The sequence below is a fragment of the Momordica charantia genome (genome assembly GCF_013281855.1).
Source record: "Momordica charantia cultivar OHB3-1 chromosome 5 unlocalized genomic scaffold, Mcharantia_2.0 BLBB01000005.1, whole genome shotgun sequence".
In the NCBI taxonomy this organism is placed as follows: domain Eukaryota; kingdom Viridiplantae; phylum Streptophyta; class Magnoliopsida; order Cucurbitales; family Cucurbitaceae; genus Momordica; species Momordica charantia.
In genome coordinates, this window is record NW_028275163.1 from 21,461,828 (window position 1) to 21,483,518 (window position 21,691).

The 21,691-nt window shown below is 35.1% G+C and overlaps 1 protein-coding gene across 3 annotated transcripts; it reads left to right on the forward strand.

Annotated features, from left to right (window-relative positions):
- Positions 1-541: 541 nt before the first annotated feature.
- On the forward strand, positions 542-21,099 carry LOC111019345 (FAD-linked oxidases family protein). 3 transcript variants are annotated; one of them, XR_002602532.2, is made up of 19 exons: positions 542-973; positions 1,645-1,792; positions 1,944-2,044; positions 4,349-4,397; positions 4,624-4,716; positions 5,166-5,280; positions 13,342-13,402; positions 14,324-14,360; positions 14,433-14,494; positions 15,483-15,579; positions 16,321-16,395; positions 16,488-16,596; positions 16,768-16,877; positions 17,395-17,457; positions 17,845-17,924; positions 19,031-19,161; positions 19,384-19,479; positions 19,789-19,832; positions 20,819-20,914. XR_002602532.2 is itself a non-coding variant. In XM_022295713.2 (18 exons), the coding sequence occupies exons 1-18, from the start codon at positions 732-734 to the stop codon at positions 20,936-20,938; spliced, it is 1,737 nt and encodes a 578-aa protein (XP_022151405.1). In that variant the 5' UTR covers positions 544-731; the 3' UTR covers positions 20,939-21,099. The 3 variants fall into 3 exon arrangements, 2 of the variants coding, with proteins under 2 accessions (XP_022151405.1, XP_022151406.1); XM_022295713.2 differs by lacking the exon at positions 19,384-19,479 and having other exon boundaries at positions 544-973; positions 20,819-21,099; XM_022295714.2 differs by lacking the exon at positions 19,384-19,479 and having other exon boundaries at positions 545-973; positions 1,690-1,792; positions 20,819-21,099.
- The last annotated feature ends 592 nt before the right edge of the window (positions 21,100-21,691 follow it).

Consider the following 21,691-nt stretch of genomic DNA (forward strand, 5'->3'; position numbering starts at 1 on the left):
ATTACAAATATTATGACACGTTTGGTACGTAATGCAGACTATCTTTCTTGTATTTTCAGATTTATTTAATGAAATAAATTTCATAAATATAAATTTGACAGGCTTATTTTTCATTTTTGGATTATCTAAATAGTGGAAAATTTAAAAACAACATTCATATATATATAAATATGGTTTTAGTGTTTTTTTTTTTTAGATTTTGAGTTTGGAAACATTAAAATACATCATTACATTAAAAAAAATTAAAAAAAATGGTAAAAACTTTGATAAATATGGTTAATTTCATTTTTGTTAAAATTAAAAAATATAAAAGATAAAAGATAATATATTATAAAATAATAACAATATATATTAATAAATTAATTAATATTATTTTAGATTAAACTAAATATTTAATATATTATTCAACCATTTTTTAAATTGATATTCATTTTCATATATACTACCAAGCTCCGATACCAAACACCAAAATATCGGAAATATGAAAAGTAACTTTATTTTCCATTATATCACTTGTTTTTAGATTTCTCTTTTTAGATTCAACGAAAGGCAGTGTTATCTTTTTTAATGCATTTTTTGTAATTCTTATCCAACAGTCAGACATTACCTGCAAAACAATTTGTTTGCACGGCGTTGGCAGACACTACGCAGTGGCACGTCGAGAAGTTGGCCGCCGCCGGACTCCAAACTCCTCTTCACCGGTGAGAAGTTGAAGCTCGAAACTCGAATCAATGGCTTTTCCTTCCTGGTTTTCTCGCTTCCGTTCCTCCTACAAGTGCTTCTACCACTCCTTCTTCCGCGGTGCTCAAACTGCCGCCATTGCGAACACTTCTACCTCTCGGAACGGCGGCCGCCGATTCTTGTCCCGGTCGGCCTTCGTGATTCCTTGCGCTCTTGCGTCTGGTTCGGTTGCGTTTCAGTTTGGCTTCCAGTCTAATCCGTCGCTCTGTGACGCCTCTGATGCTCACGATCGGTGCGTACTGCGTAACCTTTTTGTCGATCTCTTTACTTTTTGTTGTACCGGTGGAGCTGCGCTGCATTGAAGAACGAGTTTCTGGTTTTGTTTGTATAAATTGGTTTATCTGTTTGGATTGGCTTGTAGTCAAAGTATGAAAGATCTACGTTACTTGTTTTTAACATCAGATCATTCGTATCATCAAACTTTGAGATGACAAGCTTTAGTACCGAAACGTGTAGTTAGTCAGTTCTTAGTGTTCGGTAGCTGAGATGAACGATTTGTCCTGATTAATTGATTTACCTTAATATTTTCATTTTTCTTGTTGTCGATCACATGAAAAGGGAATGGTTTGGCTTGTGCTGCTTTTTATATTCTATAGTTTTCTTAGAAACTAAAACAGATGTGTGATTTGGTAACTTTTTACTTATAATGTTTAGGATATTTTATTATTTTTTTAATGTTGTTTTGATGACTTCGTTGTCGCCATGAAATTTTTTAGGAGGAGTAAGGGCTTAGTCTTACTACTCGTGATATCTAAAACACAGAAATTCATGGCTCTGTGATTGTGATTGACAAATATAATATTCCTCCCTGGTTAAACTGCTAAATGACAAATATAACGCTAATTTATGATTGTGATTGCTTCTGAAAGCTTTTAGTAGTTTGGGTTCTGTAAAGACTTGCAGGGATATTGAACATCAATTGATTATGATCCGCATTTCTGGATCCAGAAATCTCAGCTTTGGGGGCAAAGGTAGCACCGAGTATGTTGTCAAAGGCTCGCCCAAAGACGTTTCACAAGCTTTTATTAATGAACTGGGGAGAATTTGTCAAGTATTATTTGATATTTCTGATTTATTTTTCATTTTCCGAAATCTTATAGAAGGAAGGAAACACCTAACATAATATATTTTGATGTATTGAGCTTCAAAACGTGGATTTCTCCATCTGCTTAACATGAATCATGGTGATATTTGTTTCTCAGGATAACATGACATTAGATTATGAGGAAAGGTATTTCCATGGAAAACCACAAAATAGCTTTCACGCAGCAGTTAATATCCCTGATGTGGTTGTGTTTCCCAGGTTAGATGAAATCTCATCTTTTCCATTTATCATTATTTTTGTTACTTATTTGTTGGTTTGAGTCTTGCACTATGTGCCATTTGGTATTTTATTTTCTTTTAAATATGGTGCAGTTTTTCTGTTTCCCTTATTAACTCTCTAGCTTTCATAGTTTGTCAAGTTGACAATTGTGTTCCACACGTACCACAAAAACAAAAAGAAAAGAAAACTGAAACACTGCTGGTTTCTTAAAATTTAAAGGCTTTATATGTACCTGGAGCTTGTAAGCATTAGCAATCAACAAACAAAAATATGTAATATTATTATACTGGCCTGTTGTCTTGGTTCTTATATGGTCTTAAGGCGATTGAAGTTCATGATGATAACTATGTTCAAGGTGATACGGTGAGGCAGGGCAAGCAAACAGTGCCTGCAGTTACTCATGGTGGGCACTTTCTCTTAGAAGACCAACTTGGTCACTTTTTCTTGACTTTCTAACCCAAGTGAGTTAAAGACATTCTTTAAAGACTGGTCATTTTGAAGTAATTGGGGTGTCCGAAAATTTAAGATTTCTAATAATATGGATGCTTGATTTTTTCAGTAAGCTATCATTTTCAGAAACTTGGCAAAATTATGCATAATGAGTAATAATTGTTTGAAGAAGAAAAAATTTGATAGGCCTTGGACACAGAAGACGAACTTTCATTGATCAATAACTCCAACGGTTAATTCAACTAATATCCCCATTACACTCACTTCGCTCCCTTCTTATTTAGCTTAATTAGTTGCATCAACTAACAAACTCCTTTACATTCCACATGACTAGCTAACACCTCTACTCAAATAAAGATACGTGGATCCATCAGCTTTTTCTGTATGGTACCCATGGTTACTTTCTTCCTCCGCTTATATGTCAAATGTGTGGGTTGGGAGCCTATAAAAAGTAAGGCTTCAAGAAACCGCTCTTTCATCTAGGTAGAAAGATGGAAATTAAGCTTCAAAAGAAGTTGCCGACTTCCAAGTAGCTTATGCAACAAGCATTGCTTCCCATTTTAATAAGAACTTTCAAGATGCAGCCTGTGAATACGAAATACTCAGTTAGGTTCTAAAATGAATTCCAATGAGGTAGTGAGCTGAGGTGGTAGGATGGATGATGGCAGAGTGGTGCCTGCTGCTCGTCTTAGCTGAGAAATATGGAAAATTGGATGGATTATTGAATCTTTAGTACACATACTTAAGGTTCAAAGTCTCGTTATCAGATTTGTTAAACAAAAAATAAAAGGACCAGAACAGTCATCTTTTTAAAATTTAGGGACTAAAATAGACATTTTGTTTTGCTTTTTTTTTCTCTCTTTAAAAAAAGAAGCCAAACTTTCAGAAGCATGAAAGAATACAATGGGATACAAAAAAATAACCCAACAAAAGAGCTCGAACCTAAAGGAAATTATTCCAATCCAAAAGAATAATACCTAATCGATAATTGCAAAAATAGACATTTTGAAAATTCAAAGACTAAAATGGAACAAACTTGGAACTTTGGGTATGAAAATGAAGATTTTGAAAGTCCAGAGACCAATGGAGTTTAGACCTTAAATATACTATAAATAGATTTGAATGAGGAATTTGTTGGCCATGAGTGAGGGAGTGCATGAGAGTTAGTCAACTGTTGTAACAAATTTAGGTAAATTAGGGGGGGAGGAGAGGGAGAATAATAGAGATATGAGTTGAACTTAGGTGTAAGCAACACATGCTCATTCCTTTTGGTTTATGGTAGAGATCCTCTTCTATTCTCTCATAGTTTATAGATGGTTCGTTGTTTTAGTTGCAGACCAGCAATTAAGAGCAGTGAGATGCTAGTTGAACTAAAAACACCTGTGCACTGTGCACAAAAAAATGGTGTGAGTGCCAAAATGGTTATCCTTAGACATTATGGAAGTTTAGAGATTAAAATAGTCAATTTTTTTATTTTTATTTTTAAGTTCAAGGATTAAAATAGATAGTTTAAAAGTCTGTGACCAAAATGGAACAAACCTAAAATTTTAGGAACCAAAATGGGACAAGGCTATATTGAAAAAGATAACACCTTTGAGAAGCACTTTCAGACTCTTAGCTCCTTTCTCAGTTTTCCAATTTTCAAAGCATGTCATCATCAACTAATTACCAATCATCAATTAAATATTTAAATTTTGAAGTATATATCTCTCTAATTAATATTTAAAGCGAGCATAGTTCAACGGTAATTGATATGTATTATGGAATAATGCAATTTAATTTAAATGGTCTATAATTTGTGCAAGTTAATGCATCATGATTTGTAAATTTCAGGTCTGAAGAGGAAGTTTCTAAAATAGTAAAATTATGTGACCAATATAAGGTTTGTGTTTCCCTTATATTATAACAGTGCCCTTCCTTTCTATTTTCTGTTTGATGGTTACCAAACTTTGATTTATGGTAGCTGGATGTTTGATATATATTTCTTCTTGAAGAAAGTAGTATAATTTAAGCATAATAGGACGGACACCTTAAATATTGCAATGAATCTCATCACTGCTATTTGGCCTTCTTAAGTGTGTAAAACTGGTTTTCTTTATCTTGTACAGGTACCTATTGTACCATATGGGGGAGCTACATCTATAGAAGGCCACACATTGGCACCTAATGGAGGCCTCTGCATAGATATGTCTTTAATGAATGTATGTTTTGGGCCATGTCTTTAATTACTAATGTGCTTCATTTTATTATATATATTTTATTTTATTTTATTATTATTATTCTTTTTTGAAGAGAAACATGATATTTCATAGATCAATGAAATATACAACAAAAGAAAAGGAGGGAAGCCATCCCTAGCGAAATGAGGTTTCAAAAAAGCCTTCCAATTGGCCGAAATATAAGAATATTTTGTTATACCTTTATTTGTTTAGATGGATGAACTGAGATGTTCTCATATATGTTATAAATCTTATCTGTACTTTTTGTTTGTTTCTATTCAATGGAAAACTATCACTATAGGTAATTCTTCTTCGGATTGTGCATTATCAGCATATATCACTGAAGCATCTGAGTTAATTAATGCATTTATATTCATATATTCTGCCAAAGGTTGCTGTATATAACAGTAGAATGCATCTTACATTTGCAGAAAGTTAAAGCATTGCATGTTGAAGATATGGATGTTGTTGTTGAGCCTGGGATTGGATGGATGGAGCTTAATGAATACCTAGAGCCTTATGGTCTATTCTTCCCTCTTGATCCAGGTTACTATTGCACATGCTTAATGATGCAGTCTTGCACAATGAAATCTTGAAGAAAACTTGTTAATCCTTTACCAAAGAGGTCAGCCCTATTTATAAAGGCCGCCTTACTAACTGTTACACGGTAAAAACAAGTTACTGTGTAGTAACTTAGTAACTAACTAACAAAGCTACAACTAATTTAGAAAAGAACGTATATAACAACTAACTACCACATCAATTTTCCCCCACCCAAAAAGACAACTCGACCGCGAGTTTAAGTTGTAATGGCGAAGGAATCGGGTGGATGGTAGGTGTAAAGGTCTGCTACATTGAATATAGGGCTTATATTATACGTTGCTGGAAGCTGTAGCTTGTAAGCATTAGGACCACACCGGTCAAGTACTTGAAAAGGTCCTAGCTTCTTTTTCTTCAACTTAGAGTACGTGCCCGTAGGGAATCTACTTTTTCGCAAGTGAATCATCACCAAATCGCCTACTTGAAACTCCTTTGGTTGTCTCTTTTTATCTGCTGCTTCTTTGTACTTTATATTTGTCTTGGCAATGTGGTTACGAACCTCTTGATGTAGTTCCTTAATGCGATCAGCCATTTCCTCTGCTTCCAAGCTGGAATCAATAGATGAAGGTAAATTAGTAAGGTCTAACGTTAGTCTAGGAAGTTTAGTGTAAAATATCTCGAATGGTGACTTCCCTGTCGTTCTATTCTTCATATGGTTATAAGCCAACTCGGCTTGAGCCAACGAGAGATCCCATTGCTTAGGATGGTCCCCACTAATGCACCGAACGAGATTGCCCAAAGACCGATTTGTTACCTTCGTTTGGCCATCTGTTTGAGGGTGGCTTGTAGTACTAAACTTTAATGAGGTATCAAACTTTTTCCAAAGAGTGCGCCAAAAGTGGCTTAAAAATTTAACGTCCCGATCAGAGACTATGGATTTAGGAATGCCATGAAGGCGAACTATTTCTCGAAAAAATAGAGTAGCAATAGCTATGGCATCCGATGTTTTTTTGCAAGCCACAAAGTGTGCCATTTTGCTAAAGCGGTCAACAACCCCCATCACTGAATCATAGCCTCTTTGTGTTCTGGGTAGGCCTAACACGAAGTCTATCGATAAATCCTCCCAAATACTTTCTGGTATAGGTAAAGGCGTATACAGCCCGGTATTTTGTGTCGTGCCTTTATAGGTTTGACATGTAAAGCACTTGTGAACATAATTGGTCACATCTTTGCGGATTTGAGGCCAATAAAAGCGTGATGTAATGATGTCCAAAGTTTTATCGCGGCCTAAGTGTCCTGCAAGACCGCCCGCATGGGCATCGCGTAAAATAGCTTCTCGAAGAGATGTATGAGGGATACAAAGTGTGTTCCCTTTAAATAGATAACTGTCAACGATATGGAAGTCGTCAATAGCCATATGGTTGCTGCATTTGTGCCAAATTTCTTGGAAATCCTTGTCTTTGTCATATAGATCAGGTAAGTAATCAAAAGCAATAATTTCGCCCTTAAGGAGGGTCAAAAGGTTGCTTTTGCGACTTAAGGCATCGGCAGCTTTATTAGTAGTATCGGCCTTATGCTTAATAACAAAATCGAATCTTTGTAGAAAGGATAACCAACGGGCATGCATGCGACTAATTGTTTTTTGAGTATGCAAAAATTTTAAAGAAAAATGGTCCGTAAATAAAACAAACTCTTTACTTGAAAGGTAATGCTCCCATTGTTTTAATGCACGCACTAGAGCATAAAGTTCTTGTTCATATGTACTCCACTTTTGTCGGGATGGGCTAAGTTTCTCGCTAAAATACTCTATAGGATGATTATTTTGAGATAACACAGCCCCTATTCCTACCTCGGAGGCATCCACAGATACTTCAAAAGGGAGGTCAAAGTTTGGAAGGGCAAGGATAGGGCTTTGGCACAACTTGGTTTTTATGAGCTGAAAACTCTCTTGTTGTGGTTGTTCCCAAGAAAACTTACCCTTTTTTAAACAGTTTATCATGGGGGAAACAATGGAGCTAAAATGTCGAATGAATTTCCTATAGAATGAAGCAATCCCGAGAAAACATTGGACATCTTTCACTGTTTGAGGTTCATCCCACTCGGAAATAGCTCGGATTTTAGAGGGGTCCATTTTTACTTGATTGTGACCTATGAGGAAACCTAGAAAAGAAATTTCATTTGTGGCAAACAAACACTTCTTACAGTTTATGACTAACTTATTGGATTCTAGAGTAGAAAAAAGTAACCTAAGGTGTTCCATATGATCAGACATGTTGTGACGGTAAACAAGGATGTCATCAAAGTAAACGACAACAAACTTATTAATAAATGGAAGCAATACCTGGTGCATGAGCCGCATGAATGTGCTAGGGGCGTTAGAGAGTCCAAATGGCATAACGAGCCATTCAAACAAACCTTCGTTTGTTTTGAATGTCGTTTTCCACTCATCGCCCGGCCGAATGCAAATCTGGTGGTAGCCACTCTTAAGATCAACTTTAGAAAAAATGGTAGCGCCCCACAATTGATCGAAAAGTTCAGTTATTCGCGGGATAGGGAACCGATATTTAATTGTTATTTTGTTTATCGCCCTGCTATCCACGCACATACGCCAAGTGCCATCCTTTTTAGGGGTTAACAGTGCGGGAACCGCGCAAGGACTAAGGCTTGGCTGAATATGTCCTTTCTGAAGTAATTCCTGAACTTGTTCATGTAGGATCTTATACTCTAAAGGGCTCATGCGGTAATGTGCCAAATTAGGGAGCGTAGCTCTTGGAAAGAAATCAATATTGTGTTGAATGTCCCGAAGAGGGGGCAATCCGGCTGGTGCGTCCATAATAGAACTAAAGTTACTCAACAGATTTTGGATCTCTGGGTTACAATCGTTGCCTCCCTTATTGGTACCAAAGTCTTTTATTACTTACCCGATTATAGGTTCTTTAGGATGGATCAACAGTTGTTTGGCCGATGTAACTGTAAACAAGCTCCCTTTCCCTTTATCACTATCCTTTAATGGAATAGATTTGGAGGGATTGACAGGGAGGAGAACGACCTTTTTCCCCATCCATTGGAATTCGTAGGTATTATCCCGACCCTTATGTAGAGCTTGTATATCAAACTGCCAAGGTCTCCCTAAGAGGACATGACGAACATCCATGTCTAAGACATCACATACAATTTGGTCCTTATAAGTGGCACCAATGGACAAAGTTACGGCACAGGTATGAGTTACTTGTGCCTCACCCCCTTTTTTGATCCAAGAAACTTTATAAGGGGCGGGATGAGGTGATAAAGGTAAATGTAATGCGGTAACCAACTTACTAGCAATTATATTTTCAGTACTGCCGCTGTCAATAATCACATTGCATATTTTCCCATTTATAGTACATCTAGTTCTAAAAAGAGCATGTCGTTGATAAGGGATTTCTAACTTAGGAGCTAACAATACCCGTTGAAGAACACAAGAAACGATGTCACCATCATTAGGGGCCGCATAATCAACCTCATCATCCATGTCCTCACTGCTGTCCGCTTGTATCACATCCTCATCTACCATATTGACTAACTTCCGTTGAGGACATTCGTTGGATAAATGCCCTGTTTGTCCGCACCTAAAACATTTACCCAACGTAGGCCGATTGTAAACATTCCCCTGTTTCTTCCCCGCCATCACATCAGTTTTGTTAGTTTTAGCTAAATCAGTGTCCATGTGTTTACCTTTGGTTGTGGCAGAGGCACGGTGGGGAGAGGGAAAGTTTTCACCCGTGGTGGTAGTCTTTTTAGATGTCCCTCCTTGTTCCCAATTAGTTCTGCGGGAGTACTGCTTCTTAAACCGATTACCCACTTGTTCTTCAATCGTTGTGGCAGTGGAGATTGCCTCATTGAGATAGCCAATCGGTTGGAGGGTAATCTGTTCTTTAATGTCCGAATGCAATCCCCCGATGAATCGTGCCACGAGATGTTGTTGGCCTTCCAACAAATTCGTTCGGGCGCCCAATCGGTGAAATTCCTCGGAATAATCTGCAATAGATCTTGATCCCTGTCTACAATTTTGATATTGGTTACATAAAACTTGTTCAAAATTGATAGGGAGGAAGCGTTCCCGCATGAGTTTTTGTATTCACTATTATCTTGGTTTCTATTCGGGTTGGGATACCTACCATACCTTTCCCTTTCAAAGGCGAGAAGTTCATCTTCCTCCTCGCTTGAAGAATCGATATTGATCTCACGTCGCTGTTGAAATAGAGGATTCTGGTTTACTCAGTGTTTTCGAGGCGCACCCAGGCGAGCGCCTCAAGCGAGAGGCGAGGCGATTTCGCCTGGGAGCGCCTTAAATGGTGCCAAGGCGAGCGCCTTCGACCGGGCGCTCGCCTTGGTGTGCCTCCCTGCGCCTGGGTGCGCCCTCGCCTTATGACGAGGCGAGCGCCTCGTTGAAGCGAGGTGTTTCACGCTGCTTTTTTTTTTCTTTTTATGTTAAAAACCCACGAAAAACAACCCTGAAAACCGAATATCCACAGCCAAAAATCAAAATACCCACACTCGAAAGGCTTTTTCCTTCGCTGTGTCCACCACTTTCGTCCTTGTATTATAAGTTTTTCGATTTTTCTCTTCGATTCTTCCTATGTTTGCTTCAATTCTTCTTCAATTATTCAATTCTTCTTCGTCAATTCTTTAATTGAGAAAAGAACCAAACAATAGAAGAATTAAAATTTAAGAAAGAAAAGAACCAAACAATAGAACAGTAGAAGACAAAGAAGAAGAGTTGGAGAAAAAGAAGAATCAAGGAAGAAGTTGGAGAGTAATGGAAGAAGAATCAAAGAGAAATTTGAAAAACCTGCAAATTGAAATCATGTCGCTTCAGTTCTTCTCACCTTTTCTTTTTTTACATTTCCAAGCCGCTCTCCTTTTCTTTTTTTATATTTCCAAGCCACACTAAACAAGTGCTAGTGCTAGAAAATTTACACCTGCAATAAAATTGCCATTTGGTGGCAACACTTACCAATGACAATAAGCACTCCCTACTTTAATGTATGGTTTAATTTAAATACAAATGTTTTTATATCTTTCTATCGAACCACTGTCTACTATTTTTTTTTTTATAATTTATATTTTTAATTTTTCTTAAATATTTGAACTTAAGTTTTTAATTTTTCTTAATTATTTAAGTTAAACTTTATTTGCACATTAAATGGTTGTACAAATATTTGCATCTAGAGTATTTTATTTTTTACTAAAATTACTATAGATAATATTTATTTATTATTTTATTAAGTGCGTCTCGCTTCAGTCAGGCGTCGCCTTTTTATCGCCTCTCGCCTCAAGGCGATCAAAGGACTTGTCGCCTTGAGGTGCGCCTTGCGCCTCGAAAACACTGGGTTTACTTCTTGATGGAAATGTCTTTGTTCTTGGGTGTTTCTTGGACCTAATCGGATTGTCTGTGGTCTTCTTGATTCCTTCTTTCTTGCTGCACTGCAGCTTCACGAACCGGGGTCTGTTGCATACTCAAAGCCTCAAGTTTCTCATGTATGATCTCCAAGATGTGTTTAATCTCGCCTACATCCAGTTGGATGGTTTTCACCTCTCCTTCAACCGACAGCAAGCGCTCGGTTGACGATCGTGGCGAGAGAATGGAGGCTTGCTCCATTTCTTTGTTGACGAGGGAAGAGTCACCGGTATTAACTGACTTCTTTCCCGCCATTGGGTGCCCAGAATTTGGGTGCTCTGATACCAATTGATGCAGTCTTGCACAATGAAATCTTGAAGAAAACTTGTTAATCCTTTACCAAAGAGGTCAGCCCTATTTATAAAGGCTGCCTTACTAACTGTTACACGGTAAAAACAAGTTACTGTGTAGTAACTTAGTAACTAACTAACAAAGCTACAACTAATTTAGAAAAGAACGTATATAACAACTAACTACCACATCACTTAATAATATCTATCATATCTACTCTCGATTTTTTTTAGCAATATTCTACATTAATGGGGAAGGGAGGGAGTTTCTTCTTCTCTTATGCTTTCTAATCTATACACAATTATTTCTGTTATTCTGATAATGTCTGAATTCAGATGAGGCTAGCATGATAAGAGAGTGTAAGATAGATAGAGAAGTCTTTCATATCAATTGTTGCAGTGTTAAGTGATTCAGGTAAGGATTTAAGACAAGAAGAACCAAATTCCCTTAATGGGAGGTTACTTCTGAAAGCAAATAGGAAAAAGATTCCCTTAATGGGAGGTTAAACAAGGGAGGTTACTTCTGAAAGCAAATAGGAAAAATATTCTTACTTGGCGGTAGCCAAAAAGTCAAGTGAAGAAGATTTCTAAGGAGGTGGTGCATGTAGATTGGGATACAACTTCGGTGGTAGTTAGAAGATTCTTTCATGACGAGTGGCATAAGATTTTGGAAAGCATTCAGAACCTAGCAAAAGATGTGTGTTGAACTCTTTCTGCCTTGATAAAGCTTTCCTCGAGTGTTGAGAAAACCTAGTAAGATTACAAAGTATGAAGTCTTCTTTGTGAGATTTATCCAAAGTGATAATAGATGGGAGTGTGGGCATTCTTCGAATGACTTAAATTTAGAAACCTCTAAATTTATGGAGAAGAGAGGTTTTTCTAAAGGATTGGAAAGATATGTAGTGGCTTTATGACATCATGGTGATGTTCTCAGTTTATTTTTTCCCCTTAATGGAGGCATAAACGCAAGCCTCAATGAGACCTACATTTGTTTCATCCCCAAAAAGAAAGACACAAAACCAGTTCAGGACTTCCACCCAATCAATCTTATCTCGTGTGCTTACACTTACACCATTCTAGCAAGAATCAATCCTAAGAAGCAGGGAACACGACACGGACATGGCGACACGCCAATTTCTAAAAATGTAGGATATGGACATGTTGGGCATACGTAAATTAAAATTTTTTTTTTTAGAAATATGTGTATAAATTGACGCAGTAATATTTCTAAATTAAAAAAACCAAACCTAGTTGTATAAACTTTGGGAGCGAAGATAATTGGAGGTGGAGGGAGGCGAAGTGAAGGTAGAGAGAGAGACGGAGAGCGATCAGGCAAGGAGAGGAGAAACTCTCCTTTGTTACTGTCATGGTTTTTCTTTTTAGGTTTTTTTTTAAATATTTTTTTTAAGTTATAACTTTTTATTTATTTTTTATTCTTAGTGGGTATGCTTAATGGGGCTGAGCTTTTGTTTTTCATTTGATTTAATGTTTCTTTTGAACTAAAAAAAAGTGTGGCATGTCCACTACGTGTCCCCACATGTCTGCCACGTGTCCGAAATTAAAAAGAAAAAAGAACTAGACACGCCTATTTTGCGTGTTGGACACGTGTTCGAAGCGTGTTTGTGCCTGAAGACAAAGTGTCAATGCTTCCTAAGTTCTATCAAAGGGGGATTAAAGTGGCATCCCCACACAATCACTAATTTTCAATAAGCCTTTGTGGAAAGAAGAATCGATTTATTCTTGATGGATCGCTCATTGCAAATGAGATTAATGACAATTGGAAAGAAAGGAAAGTTGAATGAGCAGCGATCAAGCTGACCTAGAGAAGACAAGGTGGACTGGGACTTCTTTGACACCATCCTTTACCATAAAAGCTTTGACAAAAAATGAAGGAATTGGATGCTTGCTTGCATCTCTTGGACGAGCTTTTCCATCATCATACATGGAAACCTAGGGGCAAGTTTACGGCATCTAGCGGTATTAGATAGAGAGTTATTTTGTATATTTCTTATCATCAATGAAATATTTGTTTCTTACCCAAAAAAGATATATATGTGTGGCAGTTTTAACCAAATGTTCTAGATGAAATTTAACTCAGGTGAGATAAAGGCTTACAACGTATAAAATTGTTTTCTCCTTGTTTACAATCTCCTATCCAAATCACATTACAGAAGCTTCTTAACTTCAGTATTTTTTTGTACCATATATTCCTGTCTGCTTTAGTATCCAAAATTTCTAACAGTTCTCTTAATGGTCGGTGAACTTTTTACATCATATTTCTATTTTGGTCCTCTTCTATAATTGGATTCTCATGTTATTTGAAACTGTCAATATCAGGCCCTGGGGCAACAATTGGGGGTATGTGTGCCACACGATGCTCTGGTTCACTTGCTGTGAGGTATCAGTCTCATTTCTTTTTCTCAAACTTTTAACATACATTAAAGCATTTGCATATTTTTTAGGTTTAACCATTTAGCTTACAATTTGAAAATGAGCGTTTGAAAAGAATTATAAATAAGAAAAGTTAAGTTGCATTTAGAAACTTTTTAGAATTTGGACTTGCATCGGTTACGAGCAATCAACTATTAAAATATTAGTAAAGGCGCCTCCGCTATCCTAAATATGATTCCGTTCCGTCAGTCTAAGACTGAACTTTGGTTTCCCCTATTCTGGGCTGGTTTTGGCACAAAGAACCTCTCCAACGAGAGAGATAATAATCTTCATCTTTTGTAAGACCCTGCAACATAGGGTTGCCAAGAAATACTAGGATTTCATCCTAGATAGCACCATAGATTTGAATCCTTGCCCCAAAGTCCAAAAACCCTAAGAGACCCTTTCTTTGTCCTAATGCCACTGGGCCAACCCATTTTCAAAACTTAAGAATTTAAAAAATATCTGTAGTTCCTTATAGAGTTTTAAATGTATTTATATTTTAATTACTTTTATTCTTACTTTAATATTTTAAATGAGTAAATTTTCAATATTTAATTAAATTCATACAATACATGTAATATTAATTAAAGTCACCGTATTTTGTAAAAAAACTTCTTTTTACAAAATTTTCAGCAAGAGACAGCCTCCCTCTCTCTTCTAAAATGAATTTATTCCAAGTTTCTTATTAAAAAAAAAAAGAATTGTATATGAAAAATTGTTTGCATAATTTTCTATTTTGGTAAATGGATATTCTCTTTGTTCGTTGTCTTTTAGAGATAATACAATATTTATGGTTCATGATACCTTCGTACTTTACTCCATTTTATCTAATCAAACGTTGGAGTTAGTTGTTTCTACTGAAATTAATGATTATTTTATTAGGTAGGTATGGTACCATGCGCGACAATGTCATCAACCTTAAGGTTTGATTATTTCTCCATTAGGGTCTTTGTTGGATAAAGAATGCCACCTTGCTTATGTTGGATGTATTACAGGCAGTCCTTGCCAACGGTGAAGTTGTCAAGACGGCATCTCGTGCTCGAAAGAGTGCTGCTGGGTTTGTTTTTCTTTTCTTTTCTTTTCTGTTTGTTTTTTGAACTAGTGTTATTAATCCAATCATTGATTTGTAATATATGCATACACACCTTTAAAAAATTCCGTATGTATGCACGAGCCTATTGGTATATTTATTTTATTCTATCTTTCCCTTAGACATTCTCACGTAGGTGATGTGACAGAAACTGCTAGTAGAAGAGAGGAAAATCTTGAGACATTTTTATGTGACAAACCTTGTTTTTGGTCTAAGAAGCCCTAATGCTTAGGTGTTTTTTAATTTAGTCCCTATCATTTAAAAAGTTTTAACTTTAGTCCTTTTATCTTATAATATTTTTCAATAAACCCTTCCAAGTCGGTGAATGTTAAAATCGACCAATAATAAGCATATATTACGTGTTGTTCAAGTCACTTGACAGATATTTAGAGAAGGAATTAGGTCACTTAAAAGAATAAAAGTCGTACATTATGTGTTTGTATAGTTATGTGTCTCTTTTTTTATCTAGAAATCCCATAACCATCATTGCTCACGAGGATATTTCCCTGAGCTTACAGTATTTGGTACTCAAGGAAAGCATGGGGATAATTTATATCTCAGGCTGGTGACCCTTAGGATTTTGAACTCTACTTGGTTGGATCCTTGGGGTTTTTGTTAGGCCTCCAATAGTAAAGACTTATTCTAGAAAGGGTAGAAGGGGACTTGTACTGGGGCAAAAGAGTAATGTAATGCCAGGGAATAACGGTTTGGGGTTGTGGGTCCCAGGGAGAGAGAGTAATGCCACGAGGAGTAGAAAAAGAGCGTGTAGGAGGAGGGGAGGATCATCTGGCTTTTGAGTGCGTAAAGGTAGCTAGGGAGAGATTACCCACCCTCTCGAATTGGTGGGGTGAATTGTATTGCCTACAAAAGTGAGGAGAAACCTCACAGTTTTTAAACTGAGTTTACATTGTCATTTCTTTGAATTTTAAACTGAGTTACATAGTTTGAATCATAGGTATGATTTGACCCGTCTGATGATTGGAAGTGAAGGAACTCTTGGTGTAATAACTGAAATCACTCTTAGACTTCAGAAACTTCCAAAGTATTCAGTGGTACCTGTCTCCCCCCTCTCTCTCTCATGCACTCCCTTTAACACACACACACTTAGAGGCATTTTTCTTCCTAGTTCCAACTTCTGAATTGCTTTGTTTGTGTCATTCTGCCTTGCAATCAGATCCATGTGTATGGCATGTATCTAGATGTTTAATCACCACTATTAAGAAATTCATTTTAACTTTTAAGCTTTATATTAAGAAAAGCTTAAGCATGTTTGGTACTGCATCCTGCTTTTTATTTTTGTAAGTTTGTTTGTTTGCTTCACCAGGGGGTATATTTTTACTGCCAGTTATTCTAAAAATAATTTTGCGCCCCTTCAATATCATTTTTTTAATATAGTCTTATTTTCTCATGTCGGAAAAAAAAAGCATACGTGTAATGATTGAAAAGGTTGTTACCTGTCAAAAAATCCAGCCAATTAAGTTAAATTCCCTGTTTTGGAATGATAATCTTTGATTTTCTTACATCCTTCTTCGTCAGAGTTCTTTTGGAAACGGAAAGTAGAACGTTTCATTGTAAATACACTTTCTAAGAATTTCAAAATGATAAGAAATGAACTTCAGGGGCAGTGGATGCAAAATGACATATTTATTAATGCTAGATCATATATGTTTTTTGACTCCCTCGGAGTTTGTCTTCTGCTCATTTACGAAATATTCTAACATAATTCTTAGTTTAAGGTTTAAACTAATTAATAATTTTAAGTGAAATTTCATGATTAAGCTTAAATGTTGCAGGTTGCAATGTGTAATTTTCCTTCTATTAAAGATGCAGCAGATGTTGCTATTGCGACAATGTTGTCTGGTATACAGGTACACCTCTAGTGGTGGTTATTTTTTTATTTTTTATAATTTTTATTTTGGTTTACCGCATTGAATTCTGAGTCTCCTCCATGCCTGTTTAGGTATCAAGAATGGAGTTGTTAGACGAGGTTCAAGTGAAGGCTATCAATAATGCTAATGGAAAGAATTTGCCTGAAACTCCCACACTAATGTTTGAATTCATAGGAACAGGTTCACACATCTCCTCGAGTACAGATATTGGCATATTGCTTTCTTTTGTTTTTTCTATATTCATTATAGACATAAGGCACTTGATTGCTGTTTTTATCAGACTGTCTAGTGCTTCCCTCTTTCTGCAGATTCATTACAAATTGTATTCATTTATTTTTTTCTGGCATTCAGAGGCATATTCACGTGAGCAAACAAAAATTGTTCAGAAGATAGTTTCTGAACACAATGGCTCAGATTTTGTCTTTGCTGAAGAACCAGAAGCCAAAAAAGAACTTTGGAAGGTACTATTTACAAGTCTGTTTCCTTTGAACAATTTTGTTATTAATGGATTGGAAGTTCGTATCTTGTTAAAAAAAAATTACAATGTATAGTGACCTACTCTTTCTTGTTTAGGTCGTATGTTTTATTTGCCCAAAAACAACTCTAAATTTTTAGTTATTTATTTGACCCTTGAAATGGCTTCTCAAGCCCTTGCTTTCTAACCCTTGAAATGTTGGGGCCAAAATTAGATAGAAGGATCTGATTGAATAGTAACTCCAGTTTCTCTTCCAATTGTATACGTTTTACTTGGGTTGTTACCCGTGTTACACACACTCCACCATAAAATAAAATTTTCAACTTCCCCCCTTCCGCTCCTGTTCATTTTTAGCAGGGGAAGAATGAGTTTTCTACCACAGAATGAGTATTTAATAGAAGTCTTACAAACACTTATTTGACCAACCCCATGGTTTTTAAGCGAGATTCCTGTAAGAAATTTGATCCAGTTACTTTTTATATGATCATTTCCATGCCATGCAGATAAGGAAGGAGGCACTATGGGCATGCTTTGCATTAGTACCCCATTTTGAGGCAATGATCACGGTCTGTAAATATCACTGTATTTACACAAGTTTTTAAGTTTTATGCTCTTTTAGTTGGACGTTTTTCTCTACACCTTGCTAGAATCTGTATACTAGTTTTTATCCCAAAATTTCTCTTTTCACTTATAAATAGTTTATAATAGTATACTTCCATTCTGGGATAAAAACTAGTATACAGATTGGGGTATAGTTTTCTTCCTTTCAGAAAGGAAGCAGTGAAATTCCGTAGATGGGAAGAGAACCATACCTCAATCATCTTGAAAGATGGTGTTTATAATTGTTTCCTTTCTGAAATATCGCCCATTTTGCGCTTTGTGATATCTCCTAGTATTTATTTGTTCAATGACAATGATCTGAAATTATTTTACCATTTATTTATCTGTTGCAGGACGTATGTGTTCCGCTATCTCACCTGGCAGAATTGATATCAAGTTCTAAACAAGAGCTGGATGCATCACCGCTTGTTTGGTACGTCTTTTCTGTCGCGTTAACTGTTTCTTCCCTCCTCTCCTGGGAACTACTGACTAGTACCTTAACGCGAGTAGTACCTTAACGCGTGTGAGAATAGGAGTTTCTATTTTGTAATATAATATATAACAAGTTTTAAGTACATTCCATCAAGCTTCTAATGACTTATAGCGTGTTAGCTAATAGTATGTTTGGAATGACTTTCAATTTTTTTTTTTAAATAAAACTACTTTTTCTACCCATACTTTTAGGAGGATTATTTATTATGAGTGTGTTTAATATAGTTTCCTGATTGTTTTTAGATAACTAAATTTCATTTTAAAAATACTCTAGTGTTTGGTAGAGATAAAAAAAGAAAATTTTTTAATAAATTAGTTTGCTTCAAAATCTATTTTTGAAGAAACACTTGAGGGATGATTATCCGAAAAGATTGACACTATCGTAAAAAGGTGCTTAAATTAAGGGTCGTACCAAACTCGCCTTAAGGTGAAAAAGTCAATCTAAGCTATGTCGAGTAGATAAAACACCTAATATCATCTAAGGATCAATGGTTCGATCTCCACCCTGTATTTTTTAATTCTAGAAAAAATTGGGTTAAGCGTGTAACTTTTTACATTTTTTTAATGTATTAGGCAGGAGTTGGCAATTTTATTATTAATAATATATAAATTGTTACAATATTAAAGTATTCTATTATAAATGCTAATAATCATTTATACTTATATTTTATTTTTTTAATAAGTTGTAAAATAATAGAAAATAACGTTTGTAATTGTTGTTTGTCATTTTCAGTGAAATAAAATATTTATTTGATTAAAAGATTTAAAGATCACTAATGAATAGTTGTCATTAGACTCATAACTTTGAAATTTATTTTTGAATGGCGAAGAATTAACATAGTTAAAATGTTTACTGAAGTTCACTATAACTATATTGAAGTTACTCAAATGAAGTGACATATTTGAAATTTTTTTAAGTTGGTAGTGGACAAAATGGTTTTAAACGATTTTACAACATTTTTCTAAAAGATTTAAGATTATTTGGGTTGATTTATCAAACTAATGCTGTACAAATTTATATGGCTGTATATATTTTGCTCACAACAGCACAGTCATTGCCCATGCTGGTGACGGGAACTTTCACACAGTGATTCTGTTTGATCCAAACCAAGAAGAACAACGGAAAGAAGCAGAGAGACTCAACCATTTAATGGTTTATAAAGCATTGTCAATGGAAGGTACTGTTTTTCTTCCTTTTATTTATTTTTTACTTCATTGGATGAGCAAGTTTTGCTTGCGCTCCAATATTTGTAATGGCTCATTTCTATTCGTGTTTTCTTTTTCTTTTTTTTTTGTGATACAACGTGTGTGGTTGGAGATATATGTCAATTACCGCTGAGCTATGCTCGCTTTGGCTATTCGTGTTTTTTTTTTACTAATCTTTTATTAAAAATATCTAGAGGGAGCCAGAGGGAGCCGTTGATGAATCTAACCGGAGCCCAAACCTCCCCTTAAAACTCTCCACACCGACCATACTCAGCCGGTTTGAATAAAATGTCAGTGAATTAAATCTTATTAAATTTAAAAAAAAAAATTGTTGATCGGTCTGGTTTTGGTCATTTTTTATCAGTTTTGGTTTGACAGTCTGGTCGGTTTCTATGTGATTTTCAATCTCCTTAAATTTGTAGATTGGTTTTGCTACTTTTGCATCAGTTATGGCCAGAAATCGAATCAAACCGAATAATTTATCAGATTTTCCTTCTGGTTATCTCAATAGCTTGCTGAATTTTTCTTTGTTTCAAAATTTGAATCAAATTTCAGACCATGTGTCTAAAGATGGTTTTCTTTTGTCAATTAATGAGCAGGAACATGCACTGGCGAACATGGGGTTGGTACAGGAAAAATGAAGGTATTTCTTTAACTCGTAAGCCTTTAGTTGCAAAATTACTTCCAAAATTACTTCCTTGTAACTTTACATGAAATCATCATCATACATAAGAGGTGAAAATAACAATATCTATAGTGTACTATATAAAATATATATATATATATTAAAATTTTTCACCAAATGATCAAAAAATTTCTGCTGAGATATTTGGGAATATATATTTCCAGTTAAGAGTGCGTTTGGTAATCATTTAGAGTTTGTTTAATAATGATTTTGTTTTTGAAAATTAAACTTATAATCACTACTTACGTCAATGTGTTTCTTTGATTTGTTATCTTCTATTTTAAAACATTTTCAAAATCTAAGCCCAAATAGTTTTTAAAAACCTTCTTTTGTTTTCAAAATTCGGGTAGGAAGTTAATTGTGTTTTTAAGAGAGTGAAACTGTGCCAAAGAAATTATGAGGAATTGTGAAGAAATAAGCATAATTAACGTAAAACTGAAAACAAAAGGGTTATCGAAAATGCCCTTAGTTCCTTATTTCATATTTCTTAGATGTAGTTTCTTTGAATCATTGCCAAAATTTTTACGGTTAAATATATTTTTTAGTCCTGAATTTCTTGGCGTTGCCAATTTTAACAATATAGCCACGTTCATTTAAAATGTTTCAATTTTGTCCAGACATTAACAACATTTTTCAATCATACTTTTTTTCTGAGTGAACGTTGATTAGTTGATTTTTACTCTCTAAGATAATCTAATTCTTCATCTAAATTTAGTGTCATATCGTATAAATTTGTCAATAAGTATTTTAACATTCACCAATGAGAAGAATATAACTGGAAAACAATAAAATATAAGGGATTAAGTTGAAACTTTCCAAACAATAAAGACTAGACTGAAAAATCTCTCGAAGATTAGTAACTAAAACATATATTTTTCATCCGACAAATGTTATCAAAACTAATAAAAATAATGATTTTTTTTTCTTTTTGGAATGACATGCAGTATCTGGAAAAAGAACTTGGAATGGAGGCACTGAGGACAATGAAACGAATAAAGGCAGCGTTGGATCCCAACAATATTATGAATCCAGGAAAGCTCATCCCTTCCCATGTTTGTTTCTGAAAATTTTCATTCTATCTATCTGGATCCACATGCATATCTCTCACTCTAACAACATCTCTTAAATTAGCATGTTTGTTAAACAAGTGTTGAGAATTGTACTGAGTTTTGAGATAGACTTGAAATGAAATCATATCTCTAATCGGGGTCGATCTTTAGTTGAAGTATCGTTTAGCAGAAATTTTTGTTCCTTCTACTACTATAGGTTAGCACTCGTGCAATGCAGGTGATTTTTTTTTGAAGTTTAAAATGAATTATTGATAATTAGGGTCTTAAACATCGATATCAATAGAAATGTCTATGTCTCAATTTTATGGAAACGTTGAGGAAAATATTTCATCCATCATAATTGATTAACTGGAACAACTCAAATTAGGACTTATCTAATAAAACAAAAGAGGAGTTTCTTTGGTTGACATAGTAACCTCAATAGTCAGTTTTGATGAGTTTTTTTTTTAAATTAAAATTAGGGATTTAAACATATATGGTGCGATTTGAAAAAATATTTACAAAATTAATCTAAACTCTGCTCACTAAGGTTTTTTTTTTCTTGTATATATTTATGAAGACAAAACATCAAAATCTTATTTTATTTGAAAACAAATCAGTTAGATTCATTTTATAGCAGAATTAAAAGAAAATATAAATGTAGTGGCTAGAAATATCAGTTTTGTGGCAACATGAATATAACTCAGCAGTAAAATTGTCTTACTCCTCCCATGGAAGTTCGTTTAACCTCCCACCTCTACATTTTTT